Raw genomic sequence first — 25,525 nt, forward strand, 5'->3', positions numbered from 1 at the left:
GGCGGGGGCCGGGGGGGGTTGGATAAGGGGCAGGGAGTCCTAGGGACAGTCAGGGGACAGGTAGGGGCAGAGGTTCTGGGGAGGCAGTCAGGGGATGGGGAATGGGGTTGGATTGTGGGCATTCTGGGGGTCTGTCAGGACTTGGTGGGGGGGCTAATAGGGGTCTGGGCAGTCAGGGGACAGGGAACAAGGGGGGGTTGGTGGGAGGTGGGGTCCTGGGGTGGTGGTTGGGGGGTCTTGGGGAGGTGGTGAGGGGACAAGGTGCAGGGTGGGTTGGGGATTCTGAGGGGGGCAGTTGGGGGGCAGGAAGTAGATGGGGGCAGACAGGGGGCAGGGCCAGGCTGTTTGGGAAGGCACAGCCTTCCCTACCCTAAAGCTCATTCAGCAGTTTGAGCTTGCAAACAGCTATTTAACACAAAGAGCCAAGCTGTTATCTTTTCCATGGGGGAGGGATCACATGAGAAGAGCAATATCCGACACCACCTACCTCCTTCCCAATCCTACCAAGGGAGACCCCCCTCCCCTGCATTCCCCAAGTCTCCAGAGGAGTTAATTCAGTGGTTCTCACACTTTTGTACTGGTGACCCCTTTCACATAGCAAACCTCTGCATGTGGCCCCCCCTTATAAATTAAAAACACTTTTTAATATATTTAACACTATTATAAATGCTGGAGGCAAAGCGGGGTTTGAGGTGGAGGCTGACAGCTCGCAACCCCCAGTAATAACCTCGTGACCCCCTGAGGGGTCCCGACCCCCAATTTGAGAACCCCTGGGTTATTTTATATTAATAACATTTTATCAAAGTGTTAATTAAATGTTAACTTGCTAACTTGAGACCATGGGCGGAGACATTATGTAACCTTTTAACCACTGGCTAATGTGCTATCTTGTCTTGCTGGAAAACCTATCCCGGGGTGTGGAACTGCCTACCCTGTCATTTCCCCCCGCCCATGGAAAATCTATATATTCTATTGTAATCAATTGATTGGCAGTGTCTCTGAGCCTAATAAGCAAGGTGACACTCCGCCAGCGCTGTGTGTACAGCTTGCCCTCTACAGAATTGGCACTCTCAATTGGGTCCCACCACAGCCAGCATCGTTATGGAGCCAGGGCAGGGCTGTGCATTTCAGCTGTCTCACACCAACCCAGCAGCCTGTGGAACCACCCATTCTTAGTGCTGTTCCTCCCCCATCTCCCACCTACCCACATTCTGGTTTGCTGCACACAGTAGCTGTGTCTTGTCTTAATGTGACTTATAAGCCCCTTTGGGCAGGGTCTGTTTCTCCTTCAGTGTTTGTGAAGGGCCCAGCACAAGGGGCCCTGAACTGGAGCGGGGCCTCTGGATTCTTCCACAACACAAATAATGATAAAAAATAATCAACACACTAATCCAGCCAAATCAGGGCCTCCCCCTCCCTTTGCCTTAGCTACAGACGAAGGTCAAACCATGCTTGGCAGGTACAGAGTGTTAGTAACTTGAATGCAGGTGAACACGGCGTCCCTGTTGCCCTTGTCAGGAGAATTCATTCAGTCTCATTTCAGTGCTTAAAACCCTGGTGCTCCGCACTGGAGAAATACCCCAATTAGCCAGATGAGCAGGCAGGGAGTCCAGCTGTGGGAATTCAAGTGCCCTCCAGCTGCTGCAGTCCTGGAAAGTCTGACTCAGCCTGGAACATTAGATTTCAATTCCACTTAGGAGACACTGGGAGAAAGTGAAGCAAGAGGCAGAGAACAAATCCAATGCAAACACTAATCCAGTCTCTGTCCTGCTTATAGCTCCCCCACACTCTTGTTCCCTGGCAGCTTTGGGGTGAGGCCCCTGTCCCCACGCAGGACCCCAACTGTACTCTATTCACAGGAGTATTCTGTTGGTGTTGCTTTTTCTAAGTCTGTTCCCCCGAAGCCACCCTAGTGACTGTGATGAGTTGGCAGGTTTCTGAGTGGGAGCGGAAGTGGAGTCCCGGAGTTCACACCTCACAGGAGTGGAGAGCTCCAGCTAGTTCTAAAACGTGTATGGTGAAGGCACAGGCTTCCTCTCCCAGCCTAACCTCTGCATCCCACCCAATGAACAGCCCCTGCCAGAGCAGGAGTCCATTTCCCTCTTTGTGTGACGGAGAGATCGTGATTATGGCAGGGAAGCCTGGGTTCTGGCTATCATCCTGCCACTCAATCTCTGTGTGACCTCGGCCAAATAACATCTCCCTGTGCCTCAGTTTACCTATCTGTTTAATGTGGCATGGTCATAATGACTTTCCTTTACTAGGTGTTTTGAACATTCTTCAGTGAATGGTTCTTCTGCACAGTATGATGATAATTACTGGTGAGAATTACTCTGATCCCTTAGTAACAGCACCGTGTGCCTGCAGAAAATGCATCTGTCTCCCCTCAGGCATCTTTCTATAGATCTGTCTGTCTACTATCTACCCATCCCACCTGGGACTTCACAGGGAGTTTTAAACATTATCATTTGTTTTCCTACTAATCAACTACAATTTTAAATATACACAAATGCACAGAGCAGCCAATTCCTCTCTGATTCAGCACAGAGCCCAAGAGTTCTCATCTCCCTTTGGGAAGGTCCCTTAATTACTGTTTACTCCCAAAGCTGGATAAAGAACACAGACGCCTAGACAGGCTTCTCTCCAGCCTGTTTACATTCAAATGCTTGCTTACCTGCTAGAGGCTGAGTGAACCTCCCTGGAATTGCACAGAGCTATATTAGAAATGGTGCACATCACTGTGTCAGCTTTTGGTGTGGGATACTGCTGCAGATGCTGGAGTGAGAGAGGTGTGGGACACGGCTACCTGAGGGGGATTCCCAGGGAAGACGTGTCTGTCTCAGAATTCACAGGTACCCACTTCTTGCTGAGGAGATCACCTGCTCGACAAACCCAGTGCAACGTGGACGCGATGGGACAGAGAATAGATCTGTGGTCCTTTCCGCTCTGCACAGCCATTAAACATCCAAGGGCCCTTGCCACAGTGGATGAGTTTGCTTCAGTATCATGGGTTAAAATGTCCCTCTTTGCTGTACCCTCCTGGGCTGATGGCCTCCAGCCCCAAAGTGGCTGCATGTCAGTGCCACAGTAGATTCTTCAGGATGAAATGGTTAGTAGATGTAGAATGCAAGGCCAAATTCTGAGGCCATGGCCTACTGTTTACTCAAGCCCCACTGAGGCAAAACTGCCATTGGAGTAAGAACTGTGTAAAGACCTCAGGAGCCAGCTGTGTGTTAATGCAGAGACACTTTCACCTTGTCATCCTCTTCCATTTCAGGGCTCTGGTTCTTAACGGGGGAGCGGTAGCTGTTAGAATTGTTCCAGTGAGGAACCCAAGCAGCTCCATGGAGATAAAAGTCAGCTAAGAATGTTTCAGCATGGGCAACACATCTTTTCTCCTAGCTTCATTTGAGAAGTCGGCTCAAATGTTATGCTGGAAACTCAAAAAAACAATTCAGCCAGAAGCAGACACCTGGTATGTGTTGCAAACACTTTCTTAAAGCAGGGACCGTGGCTTAGCTGGCTAAAGCACCAGCTTGGGTACACAGGAGATCCTTGGTTCAATGCCTGGTGGTGCTGTGTTGTATGGCTTTGGGGGAGGGATAGCTCAGTGATTTGAGCATTGGCCTGTCAAACCCAGGGTGGTGAGTTCAATTGTTGAAGGGGGCCATTTAGGCGTCTGGGGATTGGTCCTGCTTTTGAGCAGGGTGTTGGACTAGACAACCGCCTGAGGTCCCTTCTAACCCTGATATTCTGTGTGAAATTTCAGCCCAAATGCTTAAAGTTTGGCAAATTTATAAGCAACTGAAAATGAGGTCTCCTAATTGAAGGTGTCAGACAGCCTTAACCAACAGTGGTGCCACCAGCACCACCTACAATGGCCAATCCATTAGTGAATCCTTTGTGTTTGACTAAGGTCTGGTCTACACTGGCATTTTACATCATAGAATCCTACAGCCACAGGGTGAAAAGGAATAGCTAATCTAACCTCTGCCAAGATGCGGGATTTGTTGTGTCTAAGCCATCCAGGACAGATGACTGTCCAGCCTCCTTTAGAAAACCTGCAGTAAAGGAGCCTCCATGATTTCCCAAGGTGTCTGTTCCATTGGCTTCCTGTTCCTACATTTAGGCAGTTTATCCTGAGATTTAATCTAAATCTGCTATCAGGGGCAGCTCCAGGCACCAGCACTCCAAGCGCATGCCTGGTGCAGCAAGCCACGGGGTGGGTGGCCTGACGGTCGCCGTGAGGGCAGCAATCAGGCAGCCTTCGGTGGCATGCCTGTGGGAGGTCTGCCAGTCCCGCGGCTTTGGGGGTAATTCGGCGGCAGGGACCATGGAACCTCCCAGGTACACCGCCAAAATACATAGAGCCGGCCCTGTCTGCTATGCTGTAGTTTGAACCCAGTGCCTCTTGTCCTGCCCTATGTGGCAAGAGTGAACAACTTTTCTCCATCTTTTTTTATTTCAGAGCGGTAGCTGTGTTAGTCTGTATCAGCAAAAACAACGAGGAGTCGTTGTGGTGCCTTAGAGATGAACAAATGTATTTGGGCATAAACTAAAACCCACTTCATCAGATGCATAGAGCGAAAAATACAGTAAGCAGAATAGCACATGAAAAGATGGGAGTTACCTTACAAGTGCAGGGTCAGTAGTAACGAGCCAATTCAATTAAGGTGGATGTGACGTATTCTCAGCAGTTGACAAGAAGGGGTGAATACCAGGCCGAGGTCTTTTGTAGTGCTAACGAGGCCAATGCAATCAAGGTGGCCCATTTCCAACAGTTGACAAGAAGGTGTGAATATCAGCAGATGGAAAAAATTATTTTTTGTAGTAACCCATCCACTCCCAGTCATTATTCATGCCTAATTTGATGGCGTCCAGTTTGCAAATTAATTCCAGTTCTGCAGTTTCTCGTTGGAGTCTGTTTTAATTTTTTTTGTTAAATTGCCAGTTTTAAGTCTGCCATTGAGTGTCCAGAGAGATTGAAGTGTTCTCCTACTGGTTTTTGAATGTTACAATTCTTGATGTCTGATTTTTGTCCATTTATTCTTTTGCATAGAGACTGTCCAGTTTGGCCAGTGTACATGGCAGAGAGGCATTGCTGGCACATGATGGCATATATCACATTGGTAGATGTGTAGGTGAACGAGCCCCTAATGGTGTGGCTGATGCGGTTAGGTCCTATGATGGTGTCCCTTGAATAGATATGTGGACAGAGTTGGCAATGGGGTTTCTTTTGCAGGGATTGTTTCCTGAGTTAGTGTTTTTGTTGTGTGGTGTGTAATTGCTGGTGATTCAGGTTTGGAGGCTGTCTGTAAGCGAGGACTGGCCTTTCCCCCAAGGTATGTGAGAGTGAGGGATTGTCCTTCAGCATTGGTTGAAGATCCCTGATGATGCGCTGGAGAGGTTTTAGTTGGGGGCTGTAGGTGACAGCTAGTGGCGTTGTGTTACTTTCTTTGTTGGGCCCATTGCGTAGTAGGTGACTTCTGGATACCTTTCTGGCTCTGTCAATCTGTTTCTTCACTTCCCCAGGTGGGTATTGTAGTTTTAAGAATGTTTAATAGAGATCCTATAGGTGTTTATCTCTGTCTGAGGGATTGGAGCAAATGCGGTTGTATCTTAGGGCTTAGCTGTAGACAATGGATCGTGTGGTGTGTCCTGGATGTAAGCTGGAGGCATGTAGTTAAGTATAGCAGTCAGCAGGTTTCCGGTATAGGGTGGTGTTTATGTGGCCATCGCTTATTTGCACTGTAGTGTCCAGGAAGTGGATCTCTTGTGTGGACTGGTCCAGGCTGAGGTTGGTGGTGGGGTGGAAATTGTTGAAATCCTGGAAGACTGCTGCCATGTCCCCCTCAGTCTCCTCTTTCCCAAACTAAACATACCCACTTCCTTTAGCCTTCACTCATATGGCTTGAATTCTCTCCCTTTCATCAAGTTTGTCGCTTGCCTCTGGTCATTTCCAGTTTCTCTACATCCTTCCTATACACTGGTGACCAAATTAGACACAGTTCTCCAGCTGAGGCCGAACCAGCTCCCAGTGCAGCGGCACTGCACTATCACCTCCTTTGACTTGCATGCTATGCCTCTGTTATTGCATCCAAAAATTACATTTGCTTTTTTTTGCAAAAGCAAAAAAATCCACACACCTGAGAGTTGTAGCTATATCAACCTAACCCCTATATAGTTGGCATGGGGTCAGCGGAAGAATTTTTCAATCCACTTAGCTACCACCTCTTGGAGAGGTGGATTACCTACACCATTACATAAGAACATAAGAATGGCCGTACCGGGTCAGACCAAAGGTCCATCTATCCCAGTATCTGTCTACCGACAGTGGCCAATGCCAGGTGCCCCAGAGGGAGTAAACCTAACAGGCAATGATCAAGTGATCTCTCTCCTGCCATCCATCTCCATCCTCTGACGAACAGAGGCTCACCCTCCCCAGTCCTACGGGAGTGGAGGAGAGGAGGGACCAGGTGAATGGCGTGGACCTCCGGAGCGGGTGTGGAGTGGAGGAGGAAAAAAACAAGATGGAGGACTGAGACTGAAATCGACTGTCAGAGGTTCCACGAACAACCAGTCAATCACGATCTACGAGTTGGTGACCAGTTATAGCGAGTGAGACATGAAGCAAAGAACTGAAAAGCAGTCCTGCCTTTGGTATGAGATTCAGAGAATGAGTTTTGCAGGCCGACGTTCAGTGTCTCTACTGAGTCCGTGGTTTTTAGTGTCTAACAAAGTTATGAATTTAAGACAGGCTCGTCTTTTGAAGGTGTGCAGATTTTCTTTGAGAACAAGGACCCAAAGGTCCGATATGCAATGATTGTTTTGTGAAAAGCATTCACCCAGGGGAGATAGGATGTGTCTGTCTTTTATTATTTTTCTGTGTGAGTTCATTTGAGAGTGCAGCAATTGTCTGGTTTCAGCTTGACGTTGGGGCATTTGATGCAGTGGATGAGCTACACCACATTGTGATAGGCACGTGTTGGACCTATGGATCTTGAAAGGTGGAAACTTGGCTTATTTGAATCCCAGGAACCATCCCCCAATAAAGCCCCAACACAACACCAAGCTGTGCATATGTGAAATAAGGGCCATTAGGGATTTTTATTTCGGATAGTCTTGCCAGAAGGCCTAACATAGAGTCTTCTCAATGCTTAAAATGTAAAACCACTGCAGGAGCCTGAAATACTGAAAAGCATTCAATGGCTACGTTTGGTATGAGATTTAGAGAATGATTTAGTCAGATCACAGGGCTTGGCCAAGGAAGTGACTGATCCATTTTCAATGCACTGGTAACTACAGATAGGGCAAGTTCCTGATGGCTGTGTCTACACTAAGTACCTTGTGTAACTGCCCTTTGCTCCTAGGAGACAGCTCTCCTGTTGACATAATTAAACCACCTCCAACCAGCAGCGGTAGCGATGTTGGCACAAGAGCTTCTCCTGCCAGCATAGCACTGTCCACACCAGCACTTTTGTTGGAGAAACTTATGTCCATCAGGGGCCTGTTTTTTTCACACCCCTGAACGACAAAAGTGGTAGCGTAGGCAAAGCCAAACTTCCCTCCTTTCCAGACCCAGGGACAGCTACTGCTGAGGCTACCCCAGCTGCCCAGGGCACATGCGCCGCCTGGCAGCTGAGCGCTCGGCCACCAGCCGCACCCTGCAGCTGTCGGTGGCAGCCGGGACTGGGCTGGCGATCTGGCAGTGCCCGTTCCCGGGAGCCCCTCTGAGTCCCCTCGGGGAGCGGCGAACGTGGGGGCTGGCGAGGACCGAGCGCAGAACACAGTCTCTCCCGCGTAAGGCACGGCTCAGCGCCCCGGCCCCGCTCTCCCCACTGCCCGGCCCGCGCCGGTCAACTTCCCACGTGACTGACGCGCGGCCGCCGCCGCCATTGGGGGCGCGCCCCTACTTATTATTTCCGGCCCCGCCCCTGCATCCCCAGCAGGGCATACAGGGGTGGTTTTGCGCATGCGTACAGAAACACGTTTGGGAAGTGGGCCTTGTACAGTGACGGTATGCTTTACGCATGCGCGAAGGGACAAGGCGACGGGAAGCACTCTAGTGTTCACAGACAACGGCCGCCGCTTGTTCTACGCGTGCGCGCCAAATGATGCGCGCATGCGCCTCGAACGGAATTTGCTGCCGCCTGGCTGTTGGTGCCCAGGGGCGCGGAGCGGATGGAGCCCGCCTCTCCCAGCAGAGGTCAGAGGGGCCGGGGGAGGGCGGGGAGAGCCGGTGTAACGGGAGGGGGGTCCTGCCTGCAGCTTGGGGGTGGGGGTAGGTTCCCTGTTGCCCTGACAGCCCTGGTACCACTGCTTGTTCCCATGGAGACGGTGCCGGGCCACACTCCAGTCATCGTGACATCAGCACATATAAGTGATGTCACTACTGTGTCGTTATCCATGATCACGTCAGGCTGCGCTCCTCTGATGTCATTGTACCGTCATCACTGTGTCACATAGCAACATGATGTCTCCCGAACACCAGCAGCGGCTTGTGGCCTGCAGGGCCCTGCTGGGAAATGGGCGAGCCCAGTGGCCACTCAACGGGCAGCCCCTGCCCGCCAGCAGACGAGCGCTTGACACAGCACTGCACTGATTACGATTTCCTAATGTGCATTCCACGCCTACCAATGTTACCTCCGTCCTCCTTGCTGTAGTTGAGCAGGAAGTCGAGTTGGCCTTAGCACCTTAAACCTTTCCAATCTTCCATGGCCTAGAAAGGGACAAACCTTGGTTCAGGGGAGCATAAACAATACTAGATCACTTTTTTTTTTTAAGAATAGGTAAAAAGTTATCTGTAACTCATGTCTAGGACAATGGGAAACATTGCTATACAATTCAGTCTGATTTTCATGGATTTTAAAAAGTGGCAAAACATTTAACTGGAATTGTGGAGAAAACATATTACAGTATGGGATTTGGTGAATAAATGCCCTTTAAAAGGAAGAGTAAAGCCACTGTTAAATCATCCTCTTTTTATTATAACTTTTAAAATTGTCATCTTTTTTCTAAGTGGACTGTGATAGTACATGATAAAAATCTATCAAATGATGACTGGTATAGAGAATGTACATAAGGAGTTTCTGTTCTCCCTGCTTTACAACACAGGAACAAGGTGATATCAATGGAATTAAATTATGGCAAATTTTTAAAAATTTCACAGGTGTAATTATACTGTGGAACTCATTGCCACAGGAGGCCATAACATTAGCAAAATTCAAAGAGAGATTGAGCATTTGTATGGATAATAAGAACATTCATAGTTACAATAGAATGGGGGTAGGCAGCCTAAGGTAAGCTCTCTGCAGCTTCTTCAAGGCAGCAAAGTGGGAATCTACCTTTCACTTTCAAGGTCAGAAGGGATTGGGTACAGAAAGAGCTCATCCTGGTTGGAAAACCAGGGGCTGTGGTGGTTTAAGACAAAATGTTGGCCCTGAGCCTGCAAACATTCACATGCTTAACTTTATTCCCAGCTCTGCCGCTGACCTGTGCGTGACCTTGGGCAAGTCACCTTTATGCCTCAGTTTCCCTATCTGTAAAATGGGGTTAATGATACTGACATCTTTTGTAACGTGCTTCAAGATCAATTGATGAAAAGCTCTATATAAAAGCTAGGTCTTTTTATGATTTATTACTTATTACTATCACAGCTAGTTGAATTGACTTCAGTGAGCTACTCATAGTAGTAAAGTTAAGCACAAGTGTAAGTGTTGATTAGAGCCTTTATTATTATCATCAGTAAATACATATATTATGGTAATACTCAAAGGCCCCAGTCCTAATTGGGGCCCCATTGTGCTGGACATTGTACAGACGTTAGAAAATGTCATGTCTCCAGGTGGGTGCAGTCATTGCTTTAGCACTGAAAAATTCCCAAGTGAGTTTGCAGTTCCCATCTCATTGAGATCCATGGGATGGGGATAGGTGAGTTTCCACCTTTGCTGCCTGCTGCTGTTGCTATTTGGCTGGAGGTAGTTTCCTGCATGCTGGTTATTAGGAAATAGTGCATCACTTTACAGAGATGTATCTTTGTTATTGAAACAGCTAGAAACTTTTTAAATATCAGCTTTAGAAAAGTAGACCACAGGTCCTTTTATGTATGATTTCCTTGCCCTATCTATATATGATCATAGGGATATCCAGTGGAAGTGCCTAGTGATACGGTACAGCAACATAAACAGGGTGCTATGATTAAATACTTTGTTCTAGACCAGTCAATCTCAAACTACCAGTATGTTTCAGGAGCATGCAAAGCCCTTGTTTATGGTTTGTAGAATTAATCTTTTTGAGAAGCGGGCATCAGAGGATTTCAAATGCGGGTCTGTGAGATAGTCTCTTGTTCTTATGCAGTAATCTGCAGAATGGAAATAAGTGGGAATTCCTGTTCTAAACTGAAATTGTTTGTATAATAGCAGAGCTCAACAATAGCATTCAGATGGGGTGTATAACAGTGGTAAGTAACACTGCAACGGGATACTGAGTGGTCTGGAACTTAAACTACTTTTTCTCTTACTAACTTACTGATCAGAATTATAAAAATACATTTTGGGAGCAATGAACCAAACCACAAAGTCTATTTTCAATAGACTTAGTCAGCTTGATGAGCAGGTGGGGTTATTAGGAAGACTTCTTAAAGCTATTTGCCTAGAATGTGGTACTGATGGTATTTTGTGGTTGCACTCATACATGAATTCATAAGAATGGCTATGCTGGGTCAGACTAATGAATGGTCCATCTATCCCTGTATCCTGTCTTCCAACAGTGGCCAGTGCCAGATGTTTCTGAGGGAATGAACAGAACAGGGCAATTATCAAATGATTCATTTCCTGTCATCCAGTCCCAGCTTCTAGCAGTCAGAGGTTAGTGACACCTCTGACCATCTGAGCTAATAGCTTTTGGTGGACCTATCCTCCTGTCATAGGTCTCACCCCCACTTAGAGCTGTTGGGTTCCAAAATGGGGACCTGCACTGGTTTCCCTCTAAACTAAAAATCCTAGTTTAGATCTGGTAAAAGCTGCCACCACCCAATCAGGTACGTGGATTGGGACACAGTCCTTCCCCAAAATCCTTGGGGATCCCAAGAGCCCCAAATCTATGGAGTTCTTACACCCAGGAGAAATAAACCATTCCCCCCTGCTTCCTGCTCCCTCCCTTTTCCTAGGAGAGATACCGGGATCTAACTACAGAGGGATGCCTCCCCCTCCCCTTTCCCTGAGAATCCACCCAAAGAAAGATCAACCAAGTCCTTTACAGAAAAGATTTATTAAAAAATAAAAGAAAGTCACTGTCTCTGTAACCAAGATGGAACAATATACAGGGTCTAAACTTATCAATCTCTGGAGAGAATCCCCCCCTCCTTTCTTTCTCAGTAAAAGCAAAGTAACAGCAAACAGGAATGAAGAATTTCCTTCAGCAAACACACAATTGCAAATGTAGAAATCAAATTATAAGACTAATCCGCCTTTCTAATTAATACTCACTATTGAATAGTAGGAACTACTCCAGGAGAACTTGGAGACATGACTGGCCTCTCTTAGATCCAAAAAGAGAACACTCTAACAAAGAACACAGACAAAGGCTTCCCTCCACAGAGATTTGAAATTATCTTGTCTCTGATTGGTCCTCTGGTCAGGTGGTCATCAGGTACTGCATGTTAACCCTTTACAGGTAAAAGAGACCTTAACCCTTAACTATCTGTTTATGACACCTCCCCATGATCTTTTTTGAAGCTATTTGTAGTTTTGGCCTTCACAACATCCCCTGGCAATGAGTTTCACAGGTTGACTGTGCATTGTGTTAAGAAGTACTTACTGAAATTAAGGGACCTCTAATTCTTGTGTTATGAGAAGGGGTAAATAACACTTCCCTATTCACTTTCTCCACACTATTAATTATTTTGTAGATCTTTGTCATATCCTGCCTTAGTCATCTCTTTTCTAAGATGAACAATCCTAATTTTTGTTGCTCTTCTCTGTACCTTTTCCAGTTCTAATATATCTTTTTTTGGGATGGGATGACCAAATCTGCATGCTGTATCCAAGGTGTGGGCATATTATGGATTTCTGTAGTGGCATTATGATATTTTTTTATCTATCCCTTTCCTAATGGTTCCTAACATTCGTTTAGCTTTTTTGATTGCCATTGCACATTGAGATGTTCTCTGCACACCCAGGGGCATAGAGAAGCCATACCTTGTGGACAGTCCAACAATATAGTGAGTCTACCATACTGTGTTTACAGATAAGTGCATGTGCTGGAGATACTACTGTGATGAGAATGGTATAAGAACCTATGTAGAACTGAATAGAGAGAGACTGCATAAGGGAAGGTCTGTGAGAGGCATAGAGGTGTCTGCTCCTCTGGAAAGTCTGCTTTGTATCTGTGGATTTCTCTCCAGCAGCAATGGGAAATACTGAGAACTGTAGGAAAGTTTGTAGTTGCAAGACTCAGGTTGGAAATATTCCAGGGGGTCTCTTTCTGATGTGGTTTCCAGCACAAACACCAATTCTTTCCCCATGTTGTGTTTTGACTGGCTCGATTGAAGACTCTGCTACCAACCTTCCAAATCTTTTGTAACTAGCCTTCAGGGGAGGAGAAGTAATATTTATGGTGCCTGCACAGCAGCATGGAGCTATTCTCCATCAGGAACTTTCTATAATTAGAAACCTAGGTGCATATGGAAAAAGAAACATTTAATTTAATTTTTGAAGAATGAGGCGCCTCCAACCTTCCTACTACTTTGACCCTATCCCTTGAGACCTCCTTAAGTTATGACCACCCTTGAGGGACCATCAGTGCAGATACTTCACTGATCTGCTGTTGAGTGAGATGATGTACTCCCCCAGACACGGGTGTGCTGCTTTTTTAGCAGTCCACGCTATGGCTGGCACGCAGACTGTGATTTGAGTCCAGGTCTCCTGCTCTTCAGTGTCAGGCAGTGCAAATGTATCAGTTCCGTCCAGTTCTCTGCATCTCACATCAGAATACACTCTCTCCGTCAAGGCTGTGCCACTGATGGAGCTGTGGGCATATAGAACCAGCAGGGGTCTCTGTAGGATGGTGTAATCTGCACTGTCTCCTCAAGGAAACAACAAATAATGTCAAGTATCAGAGGGGTAGCCGTGTTAGTCTGGTTCTGTAAAAGCAGCAAAGAAAGAATCACCACACCTTATAGACAACAGTTTTTTTTGCAGCATGAGCTTTTGTGGAATACACCCTCGATGCAAGTCAGAATGGTGTCAGAATCAGACCCTTAATTTTTAAAGGGTCTGATTTTGCCACCCTTACTGATGTTTAGTGCCTTATTCCCCAGGTAATCCTGTTCAAATTAAGGGAATAATCACAGAGTAAGATATTATTTATCGGTAAGGGTGGCAGAATCAGGATCTTTGAAAATGAGGCCTTCATAAATAATGGACATGGAAGTGTATTTAGCAGCAAGGTAGAAAATAGGTGTCTACGTAATACAGAGGAGGTTTCAGGACGATATCTACCCCAGACCTGCACTTTTCTGGTGATAAAGATGAGATACTCTCTGAGATTGAGTGACAGAAGAAGAGATCCTGGAACAAATTGATGATTTAAAAACAATAAGTCATCAGGCCCAGATGGTTCATCAAAGAGTCCTGAAGGAGCTGAGCTGCTAGCAAAAAATGTGCAGGCTCATTAAAAACAGCTTCTGCACCAGAGGATTAGAGGGTAGGAAATGTTTTACATTATTTAAAAAAAGATTATGGGGTGAACTGGGGAGTTATAGACCAGTAAGCCTTGCATTTGTACCTGGTAAATTGATTGAAATTATATTTTAAATATCATGATAAAACATTTGGAAAATCATAATGTGAGAGGGTCAAATCAGCATGGTTTCTGCAAAGGAAAATCATGTCTCACTAACCTATTGAATACTTTGAACATGTCAGGAAAGTAGTGGATAAAGGAAAACCAGTCAACATAGTTTATTTAGAATTTCAAAGGGCTTTTGACAAGGTCTCTCACAGGAAGCTGCTAAAGAAGCTAAGCAGGGTGGATAAAAATATTTTTTGTATTTAAATTGGAATTTTAAAATTTAAGTTAAATACAAGTTTATTTATTTTTTTAAATAAACATATTTAAATTTGAAATTGATAACTTATATTAAGGCCTAAACTTATAAACTATTAAAATCAAATTAAAATAAAAAAATAATGGTAAGCAGTACACGTTTGCTGCTAAGTTTTAAAGAAAGTCAGACCCCTGAATTGGTGGTACTCACTGGTTGAGCATCTGGAACCATAGTTTGTTGAAGTGCTAAACCAATCTTTGACAGCAGTAGCCGCCTCTTCTGCAGGTGCAGTGATAATATTTTCTTCATATCAGTATATTCAGTTAGTTTAGGTCAATGACTAATTCATTCAAAATTGAGAACTGAATGGGAGTTGAAAAAGCAGGAAAGCCTATTTTCCTCTTCCAACCTATGAGCAAAAACTAGGTGGGAGAGGACCAGCTCTACTAGTTCTAAAATCTTGATGGACTGAGTGACTAGAAACAATCAGTTCAGTTCACTAACTACAGATAATACTTGTTTTGCTTAGTAAATCAGTTAATTTTAAATGCAAAATATGTTATGATAATTTTTTTTCCTTATGTGTCTAGCATATTTAAAATTATTTTATTCATTCTTTTTTTAAATGCTGTTTTGGTGCATTTTTAATTGAATTTCAATTGCCATCGAAATAGAACTTGACACAAATAACAAGTAAAAAATTAATCATCTAGTAAGTAAGAAATCCATCATTCACCATTTTCTAACATAATAGGAAATATAAAAGCTAAGAATCTGAATAAATGTGAGTTGAGCTGTATAATTTAAATAAATATGTATAGATATAGTGTATCCTCCTGGTTATCAAAAAGAAGGACCAAATTTAGGGTAGAGGCTATCTTTAGTTGCAAATCAACATGCGATAATGGTCACCAACCAGTGAGAATCAACCTTTCTTTAGGAAAATAACTAAGAAGTACAAAAGCAAAACAAGATTAAAAATCAATTCGTTAAATCAAGGTTTCCTGATTGCTGATTTAAATACTGATTAAAATTGGTGGTTCAGATCACTTTGATTTAAATCAATCCACTGTGAAGTTAAGTAGTTAAAGTGTGAGAAGCAAAGTATTGTCATAGATCAGATATTGACTAGAAGACAGGATACAAAGAGTAGAAATAAATAGTCAATTTTCATCATGGCAAAAAGTTAACAGTGGGACTCAGGGTTCAGTACTAGGTCCGGTGTATGTATATTAATGATCCAGACAGAGAGGTGAGCAGTGAGGTAATAAGATTTTCCAGATGACACAGCGTTATTCTGTGATTCTATGTAGGTTAGTCAGGACCAGACAGGCACATAGGAGGGGAAAATGTAAACTACTTGGACATAGACAGGCCATTTGTCTGATTTTAAGCTTCTGGTTTTATGTTTTTGTGTTTTGTTCCCTGTCTGGTACTAATATAAAACCTTTGTCCAGTATCACACGTGGAGTAGGCAATTTTGAACAGAGTGCCGCTCAGCCCCCACTGACGTGATCTCATGCACCAGTACCAGAATACTAGGTATTCTGTGAATGTGTTGGTGACCTAAGTTCCCTGTAAGCTGCACAGCTGCGCAGCCGCACAGCAGCCTATTAAGTGCTGCGCAGGCGCTCAGGGAATCCGCCAGGGGAGGGACACCCCTCCCCCGGCCCGAACCCAGCCTCTGCCCAGAACAGCCGGGGTAGGAGCACCCCTCCCTCAGCCTGAACCAGCCTCAGCCTGAATCTGCTGGGGGCAGGGTGTCCCTTCCCTGGCCCCAACTCAGCCCCGACCTGCCACAGCCAGGGGAGATGCAGCACCTGGGCAGGGGGAGGTGCTGCGGGGAAAGAGACCTGGGGGGAGTCCTCTCTCCCCACTGTGGCCCTGGGACAGCTTGTACCCCAAGTCCCTCATCCCCAGCCCCACCCCAGAGCCCTCACCCCAGCGAGAGTCCTCAACCCCCCACCCCAACCTTCTGCCCCAGCCCTGAACCCTTAACCCCCAGCCCCATCCCAGAGCCCACGCCCCAGCCTGAGCCCCTCATCCCTGGCCTCACCTCAGAGCCCACACCTCCAGCCAGAGGCCTCACACCCCTGCACCTCTGCCCCAGCCCCGAGCCCCCTCCAATACTCCGAGCCCCTCGGCCCCACCCCCACTACACATCACCTCCATATTGGTGCACATAAAAAAATTCATTCCGCACTCGTGTAGAAAAAATAGACAGAACACTGTTGGTGACCACCCTACTTCAACACCTTACAGGGTTTTAAATTAAAACCTGGTGAAGTCAGAACTGATAAAAAGAAATACTTTTTCACACAGCAGCTATTTAAACTGAGGAACTCATTGCCACAGGATGTCAGTGAGTCCAAAAATTTAGCAAGATTCAAAGAGGGATTGGATATTATATAGAAAACAAGAATATCCAGAGTTGTTATTACTGCTAACACATTTTGGAAGGGATATTAAATGTCATGGTTCTGGGTTTAAGGTAATCATTAGGGATTAGGATGAGATTTAATGTGGGGTGCAGATTATTCCACGTCTGCCTACTGCATGGTTTCATGTACCATCCTTTGAAGTGCCTGGAGACAGAATACTGGACTAGATCCAATGTCACAATTGCTATGTTCCAATGAGACAAGAAGTCATCTATTTCAGGAGTAACTAGAGAAATAAAGTATTTTTATTATTAATAATAATTTGTGTGGTGCTTAGTTTTCTTTCTTTTCCAGTAGATTTGCTCACTCACTTTTTCATGCTTTCCCTCTTGAGAGGGGCTCATGGTTCACTTTATTTTTGTAGTCATCATTTCTGTAGAGTACTTCACTACTTGGAAAAAAGAAAGCCCAAGGCATCTGAACCTTGCAATCCCTGAGACCCTTATAGTTGATCTCACAGTCAATTTTAAATAATTTACACTATTTAAAGGAGATGGCAAATTCCTTGAAAAATCTAGCACCTTGTGGGGAGGGATTGCTCGGTGGTTTGAGCATTGGCCTGCTAAACCCAGGGTTGTGAGTTCAATCCTTAAGAGGGCCATTTGGGGATCTGAGGCAAAAATCTGTCAGGATTGGTCCTGCTTTGAACAGAGGGTTAGACTAGATGACCTCCTGAGGTCCCTTCCAACCCTGACATTCTATGATTTAGAGTTCCCTGTCTGTCAAATAGCCTAGGTAAGAGAGGCACTCAACATAATTAACTCTTACCTTTCCCCCCCTATTTTTCCAGGTCCCAACATCCATTTGTATTGGTCCCATTTTGTGTGACATCCCAGCATGCACTACCCTAGTGATGGGAGATCAGTCACAGGCCCCACCTGGATCATAGAGTTGGCATTTAGGTGGTTTAAGTGCTGTTGTTTTTATTTTATTTTGCTCGTTTGGGTGGCTTAGAAAGATTTTTTGATCCCATAGGGGAAGAGCATATGAAATTTAAAAGAAGCACTTTACAAACCCATGAAATGTTGTGAAGAAGCAATACTCCCTTCCCTTTTAAGCCAATGTCCAAGGATTTCTAAGGGCTTGTCTACATGGGAATACTCAGGAAAGTTAATCTGAATTATTTTTTAAAAGTGGATTAGTTAAACTGCATTGGACCCCTATGTGGACACTCTTATTCAGATTTAAAGCAGCATTGATTTTATTTATCTTAATTCACTTTGGAAGTGAATCAAAAAACACGCAGGGATTTAATGTGGTTTAATTAATCCACTTTAAATTCACACGTTTAGTTTAATTTGGATTAATTTTCTTCTGTGTTCTTGTGAAGACAAGCCCCAAGTTTCATGTGATACTGTCAGCACAGTGAATGACCAAGCACCTGCAAATCCAGACTTTGATACCTGAAAAAGAAGGAATATAAAAAGTAAGTTCTATGTCAGTTTTGTGCTTTGCCCATCTCACCTAACCTACTTGAGGCATTGAGCACATATAGTAAACAAAGAAGTGCTGGATTTGTTTCAAAGGACAGTATTTGGAAGTCACCATTAAGTAATGTGACACCACTAGTTTGTCTGTGAGGACTGTATAGAAACTCAGAGGCTGAAGATTCAGTTTCTCTCTCTATGCTGTCTTCTGCTTAGAAGAACGTGGTCAGTTTGTAGGGATAATTTCCTCAAGACTCTGTCCAGGAAAATAAATGTATGAACTAGCTACAAAAAAAAAAAATCTGTTTCTCTCTAATAAGAAATTACTCCAAGATTCACAGCAAAGTCTCTACAGGTTTGGGAGACTATGTTGAAAGAAAAATATCCATTAACATCTGTCATTGCTTATAGGAGAGGCTGACCCATAAAGTGTGTAACCAGCATTCCTTCGCCTTGTGTGTCTGAAGCCAAGCCATTTGAAAAAACAATCCATCTTGTGTTTTTCCTGCATTTTGACTCTTTTGGTGCCTAGAGTTTTGCTGGAGAAACTGAACAGCGACTGCTGCCATTCCAAGTGAAACGCTCAGTTTCAGGACTGAAAGCAATAGGAATTGAGAGCAATATATAACCTCTTGTAAATGAGTCATGACCATACCAAATTCTGGGACTAGGAAGAAGGCAGTCTAAGAATAGAGATCTAGTTGTAATATCACTTGGTGTTTGATCAATTTCCACCTGGACATGTCTAACCTGGTAACCCCTAAGTAGTGTGTTATGTTTACTATAACTCAGAGAGATTAAAGATACTTTTTAAGTATCAGAGGGGTAGCCATGTTAGTCTGTATCCACAAAAACAACATATTTGTTGATATTTTTGTTCTCTGATTGTTTAGTCTCTGTACTTTGATGGAACTTTGTGTAGAGTGGCGAGTGTCCTGGTTTGCTGAGTGTCCTTCCTCAGGCCCTGCAAGGCAGTGTTTACCAGCAATGACAGCAGCAAACACTGAAAGTGATCAGGCAGCAGTAAGTATCTGTGTACAGAGGAAGTGAGAAGGGAAGGGATGTGGGCTTGACTATGTATAGTTGAGTTGCTCCCAAACACAGACCAGGAGCAGAAAAAGCCTTATACGTGTCAGGCCATCCTATTAAAAGGCGCTCTGACAAAAAACTGAATTTCACACTATGATGGCACAGGTGTTCAATCTGAAGTGTGTGTGTGGTTTTAGTTCCACTGTTACCCGGTCTTCTTTCAACCCAAAGCTCTTGGTAACTTTTACTCTATGCGGGGTGGTATCAGGAAATAAATCAGGGGAGACACGGCCTCCAACCGATAGATGGCTGGCACAAACAGGACAACACAAGAGTGCCTTCACTTAAAGTTATACTTTACTTACACACGTCCGCAACAGATTAGTAAAACACCCCCAACCCTCGATAATGACCAAAGCTGAGTGTGGCTCTCGAGTGACACAGCGGCAGGCTTCCGGTGGCCAAATCTTCCATCTGCCGGTGGGGACCACAAGATATATCCAGAGGGAGAGTCCAAAAAGAGTCCCCAAATGAGTCCAACTATCTCAAGCTTTTTCCCCCTTATTTATACATTAGTAATGTCCCTTAAAGAAAACTTGTTAAGCAAGCAGTTCCAATGGGCAAGAAAGAGGCTCTTTCTGATTACTGATTAACCAGGTGTGGGTTTTTCCAGAGTTTGCAGCCTTGAGACCCCAATAGACATTCCTGAGGCACATCCTGCTCTTTTAAAATGCATGTATCAGCAACTTCAACACAGTTCTTATCAGGAAGGACACAGGGTCAAGCTGCCCTTTCTGTGGCACCCCAAACGCCCTCCCCTCCTGCCTTGGTAAGCTGAAACTGCTGAATGGCCAATTTACAGCTTGCTGACTAAGCTGCCTTTAACAATAACCCATAGTGGTTTCAGGCACTTTACTGGTTTGCCAAAGTCTCCCCATACACCACTCCCTGACACTCACTTCCAGAACCTATTATTTAAAAAAAAAAAAAAAGTCACTCTTAAGTCCTGAGCTCCAGCCTATTCATAAATTAGGAAACATGCTTCTGTGTATGTGATAGTTGTGCCTAATGTCAGGAACCTACTTTGAAGTGCTTGTGTCTCACCTCCTAACACGCCCTGTGTCTGTTGGTAGTTCAGTGATGGATAATACTTTGTGTCAATTATGTGCCTTATCTAGTCAGGATTTTCCTGCACTGATCCTCAAAGCTCCATCCTATTCCAGAATATGCCTATACAGACCATCCTTCATTTACACTCTTGTTTCTCTCTTTTGTTTAGATGCTATGATAAAGCTCCTCGCAAAGCCTTCTAGCACACCATGAAGATCCTGGGGCATCCTCTAAACAGAGTGCATTGTCCATCTGCTGTTGAACCCATCAAAGAGCAAGGAAGTCCCCTAAATATGAGTGATATCAAATGGACTCCTTGAAGATTGTACTAGACTTAATGGCTAAGCTGTAAATATAGAGAGTGAAATATTGGACCAGTCAGAAAGGTGCCCACTGTTGATCTTGTTGGAATCCAGAGCGGGCAGATCTCTGGGATGGTGGAAGGCACAATGAGGACTAGGTCATCAAAGGAGGCAGAGCTGTGCTGACCCTGCTGTCTCAGTCCAATACTCCCACACGCTCCATCGCACTGAAGCCAAACTGAGTGTCTTGAGGCTGGTGGCTGATGGATGAGCTGGACAATGATTTTAAAGAACTCTGTGCTAACCTATTGAGTAGAGTCAAGAAAAAGGCTGGAGATGCCGAGGGAGGGAGGAAGGTTCAGAGCGGGACAAGGAGAACTGCAACAAAAAGCAAATTAAAAAAGAATAAGTCAACTGCTAAGAGCAAAAGCCAGCATGACTCCTCTGTTGGAAAGAGAGTGGGCTGGCCAGGCTGCATGGACCCCAATGAGCAGGCATTGGGGCATGAACCAGAAGGTGAAACTACAGCCTGTGGAAATGATGGGCCTCCACTGGGAGATGAAAATGGAGACCCTCCTTCTGCCATTCAGTTGGATGCTATGGCACCAAACTGTAATCAGAACAGCCTGGCAGGTAATATCTCCAACCTCTGTCTCCTTCCCTCACTCTGAAATATTTCTAACGGAAAAAAGCCTGGGGCTGGAAGGACTCTCACGTTCAGTGGAACTTTTCTAAACTTCACCCAGAGAGGGGTACCAGGCAGTTAGGATGGCACAGGGGGTGCATTTTGCTCACCCATACCATTAGACAGTGCATTATTAGACAATATTCAACTCATTAGACTGACACCTTTGACTGTCCCTAGTAACTGTTCTTCAACAGTGCAGTCAGATAGAAGAGGTCTCCCTCGGTCAGGTGAAGCACAGAGAAGGGAGGGTTCCCCAAAGCAGCCACAGCTGCAGTGAGGTATTGCCCTGGCAACTCTTTCTGCCTGCTCCTCCCTATTGCTCCTCCCTATTTCTCCTCTCCAGAAACCCTTCACTCCTACTGCTCAGCATCTGTCAGGCCCCATTATTGGTAGAGGTTGGAAGTCAGATCCTAGAGTGCTGGTTGGGAGTTGGTGTGGCCCAATGGATAGCACATGGACTGGAATTCAGGAGATCTGGGTCCTATTCCTGGCTCAGCAACTGACCTGCTGTATGGCCTGGGGCCAGACATGTCACTACTCAGTGCCTCAGTTTCCCCATCGGTAAAATGAGGTTGATGACACTGACCTCCTTTGTAAAGCACTTTGAGATCTACTGATGATAAGTGCTGTAGAAGAGCTAGTGTGATTATTATTTTGGGGTGAAACTCACTAGCTAAGCAAATTGTGCATCCAGTCCACTCAGAATCAGCATACTTCAAAATCAAGACTGGCTCAGGTTGCTGTAGGAGGAGGCTTCTCTGAAACTCTGTCATCTGGACTGTTAGCTGGGTGTTTGATGCAGATTTGCAAAGCCCCAGATGGGACAGTTACTAGGACTGTGCTTTTTTCCCCAACAGGCAGTGACAAGCGCAGATCATCCTTTGTTGCTGCTGCAGAACCAGCAACCTCCACCTCATCCCCTGCAAAGACGCTCCAGATCTCAGGAACCAGGCTGCGGGTAGCAGAGCTGGTGCTGGAGAGGATGCAGCAGTTTAAGAGAGTGGAACCAAAACAGCTGAAACACACCCGGGACAGCAGCTTGCCAGAGACAGTAACAGATGGAAACATCCCGGAGGTGATCCTGGAGAAGAACCAGCGAGGGAATGGTATATGTCTCTTGCAAGCTATCCTAAGTATACAAGGAGTGCTGTCTAGTGCTTAGAGTGCCAGACTGGGAGTCAGCTTCAGGATTCCATTCCTAGCTCTGCCACTGGCTCATTGTGTGGCCTTGGATAAATCCCTTAATCCCTTGTGTGTCTCACTTTCCTCATCTGTAAAATGAGGCTAACAATACCTGCCTCACAGGGCTGTTGTGTGGCTTAGTTAATGTCTGTAACAGGCTTTTAGATCCTGGAGGGGATGGTGATCTAAGCATCCTGTTTGAAATAGATTTCTTGGAAGCACCGGTTCAATCCCAGCAGGGTCAGTTCACTCTTTCGTCCTTCCAGTGTAACAATAATTATAATAGCTAACTCTTATATAGCGCTTTCATCAGTAGATCTCTAAGCACTTATTCAAGGAGGTCAGTATCATTGTAGATAAACTGAATCTTTAAAAGCTAAGATCATCTTGGCTCTGTGTGGACATTAAAAATCTCCTTGGCCTTTATATAAGAGCCATGGTTTGCACTAGTGACCCTAGCCAAAGTTCCCCGTCTCCTCCAGTGGTGCAAATAGAATTCATTTCTTACCAGTACATTGCACCAGCTAAAGAGGGGGACATATGACCTCTCCACATGACCTGCCCCCAGCCCAGGGCCCCAGGCTCTCCCTCTCTCCTCTCCTCCCCATGATTCATGACTCTGTCTTCCTCCTGCTATGCCACAGACTTCTGAACTGCAGAGCTCTCCAGAACCACAGCACTGAAAGGAGCAGAACGTGGGGCCACCTTGCAGCCCCCCGCCAGCAGCTCCTCCAGCATGGCTGAACTGCCCCCAGCCCTTCCCCCAGCTCTTCCACGCAGCAGTTCCTCCTGAGCCTCTCTGGGGTCTTTATAGCAGCCCTGTTGGAGGACAAGGCTGGGGGGTGAGGCTAGGAGCAGTACAGCCGTGCCAGAGGAGCTGCTGGCATGAGGTTCTGCTCTTTTCGCCGCTGCTGTTCCCAGGAGAGCCCTAAACTACTGGGCAGTCCTGGGAACTGCAGCAGCAAAAGGAGCCCTGGCGGCCCCATGCTGGCAGCTCCTCTGGTGCGGCTGTACGCCCTCAGCCCTGTCCTCTGGCGGGGCTGCTGTACAGACCCCGGACAGGAGACACAGGCCTGTAGCTACATGGAAGGGCTGGGGGTGGTACAGCCATGCCAGAGGAGCTGCACATTCTGCTTCTTTTGTGGCTGACCTTCCTGCAGTTCAGGGCTCTCCTGGGAACCGCAATGGCGAAAGGAGCAGAGCGTGGGCCTCACGCCGGCAGGTCCTCCGGCGCGGCTGTACCGGTACCACCCCAGCCCTGCCCTCTGGCAGGGCAGCCTACAGATCCCAGACAGGAGACGCTAGACAAAAGTGCGTGGAACAGAGTGGTGTTACAGGTGGGGATGGTACAGCCACACCAGAGGAGCTGCCCCACTTTCTGCTCCTTCTCTGCCTTTCTGATACAGTGTACCAGGTATAAATATCTTACTTGCAGGCCGGACCGGACCTCCCTACTTGCACCACTGCTCTTCTCTCCTGTATTGTATGGTGGTGTGCTGATTGCCACTGTCCACCCCAGAAGTGGCTGCATTTCAGTGATGCTGTGTATATAGTTTGCAGTGCACTTCGAGACCCTTTAGAATGAAAGGTTCTAGAGAAGGTTCACATTTTATTTTTAAGTATCCAGTTCAATAAAATAATAACTGAATATAACAGGTTCAAGCCTTTTATAAAAATGCTTAGTGCTATCTTTGAGAAGATCTTTCCTTCACTCTAGTGACTACTCCAGATCTGCCTGGGAAAGAGCCAGATGTTGCTCTGGCCGTGGCCCTCCAGCAGGAGCTCAAAGAAGTAGTACCTGGAAGTCTGGAAGAGGCAGGCTTATTTTTTTGTCAGATCTGTCAGAAGGACCTCTCAGCCATGAATGCAACACGACGGGAGCAGCATGTTAACAGGTGAATTGCCTTTTCTCCCCAGCCTAGACTAAAGACTCAGCCATCCTAGCTACAGTAGGAAAGGTAAAAGTAAATATAACCTGTTGTGGGGGAATTCTTTGTTCCGTGGCTCTCCCTGGAGTGTGTGGTGAGGCCGAGTTTTCTGCTACTCTCCCAGCATAAGCCTCAGTGGGGTGCGTTAATGAAGACAGCACAGCTAGTAAGTAAGTGATGATCTATGAAAGCATGTGTTTGACAATCCAAGTTTGAGTGCTGCCAGTCCCAGCCCACAAAGTAGTCTTCGTCCTACAGCGCTTCCAAGCTGTCGCCCTCATAGGCCCTTGGACTCAGCAGGCTGGGTCGAATAGTATCTCCAAGCTGTCACCCTCATATGCCATGGGCACCGCACCAGAGTAGAGTATGCCTGAGCGGGCTGGTCGAGCAGCACTTCCAAGCTGCCACCCTCATACCTCCCAGGGTCAGCACGTCCCTGTCCCCACTTTCAAGTTACAGTTGTTCTGGCAGTAACCCACTTGGTGAGCAAACCCCACAGGATTTTTGGGTGCTGCAGGGATCTTTAGCTTAGGTATGAGGAGCATTGCTGCAGAGCGAATGGGGAAGCCAAAAAACACCCACAAAGGGCAGTGGGGATGGGGGGAGAGAAAGAGAGAAGCAACCAGCTTAACCATGAAGGTTATTTGTTGCCAGGTAATAACTATACAAAGGGAGCCAAACAAAGCAGTTATACTATTCAATCTAACTTACAGTTGATTAGAAAAGTCAGGTTTGATAAGCTATAACCGATCACACAAGTCAGGGTCAGAAGGCTGTATCGAGAGAGAGCTCATCACCCCGTGAAGCTTGGATCAATCGGGGTCCCAGGTGGTGGTGGTAGCTGCGGGTCTGGAGTGCTGGGGACAGGCAGAGTCCCCAGCACGATCAGTCAGGAGAAGATGAAGTCCCAATGGAACTGATGCAGATTTTGAATCTGGGCATCAGAGCACTTACTTGAGTATGGGTAGGGAGTTTTGTAGGGAAAGAGCAATGGTTCAAGAGAGAACACTAGATTTCTTTGTGGGTAAACTGATGGCTCAAGGGAGCATACCAAAGTTCTTTTGTTCAGGCTAGAGAATAAGAACTGATCATTTCTGGCTATGGACGGTGTTCCTTTGAGGGAGCTCACAGTGCAATTAGGCAGCTTCAGTATTTTGGATACCAATAAAGGATTCATTACTAGAATTTGTCTGATAACTACTGAGCTGGGGGTGTGCAGGCATGAGTTCATTAACATCTGGAGCAGAGATTCCCCATCATGCAGTGCTTCCTGCTTGCTTCTGATCGGCTTTGGTTCAAGCAGAGGCTGGAGGGTCGGGAGGGAGGTCTTTTGTGAGTCAGACAGGCTGGATACTGCGCCCTGGTTCCCCA

General features: G+C 45.9%; 1 protein-coding gene across 4 annotated transcripts in view; it reads left to right on the plus strand.

Moving 5' to 3' along the window:
• Positions 1–8,023: 8,023 nt before the first annotated feature.
• Positions 8,024–25,525, plus strand: part of SLX4 (SLX4 structure-specific endonuclease subunit) — a 40,565-nt gene continuing 23,063 nt past the window's right edge. For 3 of the 4 annotated variants that reach the window (XM_039492376.1, XM_039492379.1, XM_039492378.1), the window contains exons 1-4: positions 8,024–8,206; positions 20,224–20,989; positions 21,902–22,150; positions 23,944–24,121. In XM_039492376.1, coding sequence (XP_039348310.1) covers positions 20,620–20,989; positions 21,902–22,150; positions 23,944–24,121 — 797 coding nt within the window. In that variant the 5' untranslated portion in view covers positions 8,024–8,206; positions 20,224–20,619. Of the gene's footprint in view, positions 8,207–18,808; positions 18,939–20,223; positions 20,990–21,901; positions 22,151–23,943; positions 24,122–25,525 lie in introns of all 4 variants that reach the window. The other variant, XM_039492377.1, reaches the window with a different exon arrangement.

The sequence above is a fragment of the Mauremys reevesii genome, linkage group 10 (assembly GCF_016161935.1).
Source record: "Mauremys reevesii isolate NIE-2019 linkage group 10, ASM1616193v1, whole genome shotgun sequence".
Taxonomy (NCBI): domain Eukaryota; kingdom Metazoa; phylum Chordata; order Testudines; family Geoemydidae; genus Mauremys; species Mauremys reevesii.